The sequence below is a fragment of the Penaeus vannamei genome, chromosome 20 (genome assembly GCF_042767895.1).
Source record: "Penaeus vannamei isolate JL-2024 chromosome 20, ASM4276789v1, whole genome shotgun sequence".
Lineage (NCBI taxonomy): Eukaryota > Metazoa > Arthropoda > Malacostraca > Decapoda > Penaeidae > Penaeus > Penaeus vannamei.
Window position 1 is genome coordinate 37,896,937 of NC_091568.1, and position 2,500 is coordinate 37,899,436.

The 2,500-nt window shown below is 34.6% G+C and overlaps 1 protein-coding gene across 5 annotated transcripts in view; it reads right to left on the reverse strand.

Annotated features, from left to right (window-relative positions):
* Positions 1-2,500, reverse strand: part of LOC113825750 (adenylate cyclase type 2-like) — a 93,887-nt gene that overhangs the window by 15,302 nt on the left and 76,085 nt on the right. For all 5 annotated transcript variants that reach the window (XM_070135494.1, XM_070135493.1, XM_070135492.1 and 2 more), the window contains 2 exons: positions 2,236-2,409; positions 1-143 (listed from right to left, as the gene is read on the reverse strand). The exon at positions 1-143 is cut by the window's left edge and continues 6 nt beyond it. In XM_070135494.1, coding sequence (XP_069991595.1) covers positions 1-143; positions 2,236-2,409 — 317 coding nt within the window. The remainder of the gene's footprint in view (positions 144-2,235; positions 2,410-2,500) is intronic.

The following is a 2,500-nucleotide window of genomic DNA, read 5'->3' on the forward strand; positions in this document are numbered from 1 at the left end:
TTCCTGAGCGGCATACTCTCTATGGCCTTCTCCATGAACTCCTTCGAATTCACCATTATTCGCTGGAAGGAGATGAGGGCGTTGTCTGTGACCACGGTGCGCCGCTTCGAAGCCAGGTGGTTCTCGGAGTGGGTGGAGCGCCGCTGCCAAACGGGAGAGAAAGAGCGGATTAGATAAACAGATTAAGAGGCAAAGATGGATAGGGATTGGAGGGTATACAAAGGGAGGGAGGGGGGAAGAAAGGAAAGAGAGAGAGAGAGAGAGGGAGAGAGAGAGAGAGGGAGGGAGGGAGGGAGGGAGAGAGAGAGAGAGAGAGAGAGAGAGAGAGAGAGAGAGAGAGAGAGAGAGAGAGAGAGAGAGAGAGAGAGAGAGAGAGAGAGAGAGATGAAAGGAAAGATAGAGAGGGGAGGGTGAGGGAATCAAGTCATTCATTCATTCATTTATTACTAGTTTCATTATTGCTACCAGTTCCGTGATTGATTTCAATATTGCTATTGTTTTCTATTATCAATACTACCATCATTATTAGAATTTTCATTATCCTCTTTACAATTTCCATCAATATCATTAAAATGATCATCATCATCATAATTATCAATTTATGTATTGTTACTTTCACTATTATTATCATTATCATTTACATTGCCATTATCAATATCATAATATCATTATTATTATTTTCATTATTGTTTTTAGTCGCGTTGGTTACTTTGTTCGTTGGCTAGCAAGATAAAATAAAACAATGAATAGATTTTTCTGATTTCCCCCCCTCTCCCCCAGAGGTGTGTGTCTTAATCAAACTTAAGATTCCTTTAAATTTTCGTGGTGATCCGTGTCTTGGTTATGGTTTCGGACGTCACCTGTGTACTTGGGAGGAGTGACTTAAATAGAATTCTTTAGGGGGGACTATTTTTATCAAATCTGTTACTTTTATTGCCTTGCCGGAGTTATGCGCTCTCTGGGTGCTTTTACTATTTCCATTATCCTAATTGATATTGTTATTATTATCATCATTGATGTTGTCATCATTATGATTATCATTGATATTGTTATTATTATCATCATTGATGTTGTCATCATTATAATTATCATTGATATTGTTATTATTATTTTCATTGATGCTGTCATCATCATAATTATCATTGATGTTATTATCATCACTGATGTTGTCATCCTCATAATTATCATTGATATTGTTATTATAATCATTGATGTTGTCGTCATAATCATAATTATCATTGATATTGTTATTATTATCACTGATGCTGTCATCATAATTATCATTGATATTGTTATGATAATCATTGATGCTGTCATCATCATAATTATCATTGATATTGTTATTATTATTATCATTGATGCTGTCGTCATCATCATAATTATCATTGATATTGTTATTATTATTATCATTGATGCTGTCGTCATCATCATAATTATCATTGATATTGTTATTATTATTATCATTGATGCTGTCGTCATCATCATAATTATCATTGATATTGTTATTATTATTATCATTGATGCTGTCGTCATCATCATAATTATCATTGATATTATTATTATTATCATTGATGCTGTCGTCATCATCATAATTATCATTGATATTGTTATTATTATTATCATTGATGCTGTCATCATCATAATTATCATTGATATTGTTATTATTATTATCATTGATGCTGTCGTCATCATCAAAATTATCATTGATATTGTTATTATTATTATCATTGATGCTGTCATCATCATAATTATCATTGATATTGTTATTATAATCATTGATGTTGTCATCATAATTATCACTGATGTTATTATTATCATCATTGACGTTGTCATCATCTTAATTATAATTTTGTTAATATAATCATTGATGTTGTCGTCATCATCATAATTATCATTGATATTGTTATTATTATCATCATTGATGTTGTCATCATCATCATGATTATCATTGATATTGTTATTATAATCATTGATGTTGTCATCAGAATTATCATTGATATCGTTATTATTATCACTGATGCTGTCATCATCATAATTATCATTGATATTGTTATTATAATCATTGATGCTGTCATCATAATTATCATTGATATTGTTATTATAATCATTGATGCTGTCATCATCATAATTATCACTGATATTAACGTTGCTGTTTCTAATCATTATCACTAGCGTCCATGTTATTATCATTCCCAGCGCCCATGTTCCCACCACGCCCTCCCTCTGCGCACTTACCCTGGCCAGGATGGAGCCCCGAGCAGCACCGTGCGGGAGGCTGACCTTGGTGATTTTCTTGCTGACGTCGCCCTCGTACAGGTTCTTCAGTTCGGCGCTGTCAACCGTCATGGACACTCGCGGCTTGATGGACGCAGAGTGGAAGCTGTAGGACACGCGGCGGCCGGTCGGGGGCTGCGGGCCAGAGGGGGGGGGGGGGGTTATAGATAAACTCATGGATATATATATATGTATATATGTATGCATATACATATATATACTTACA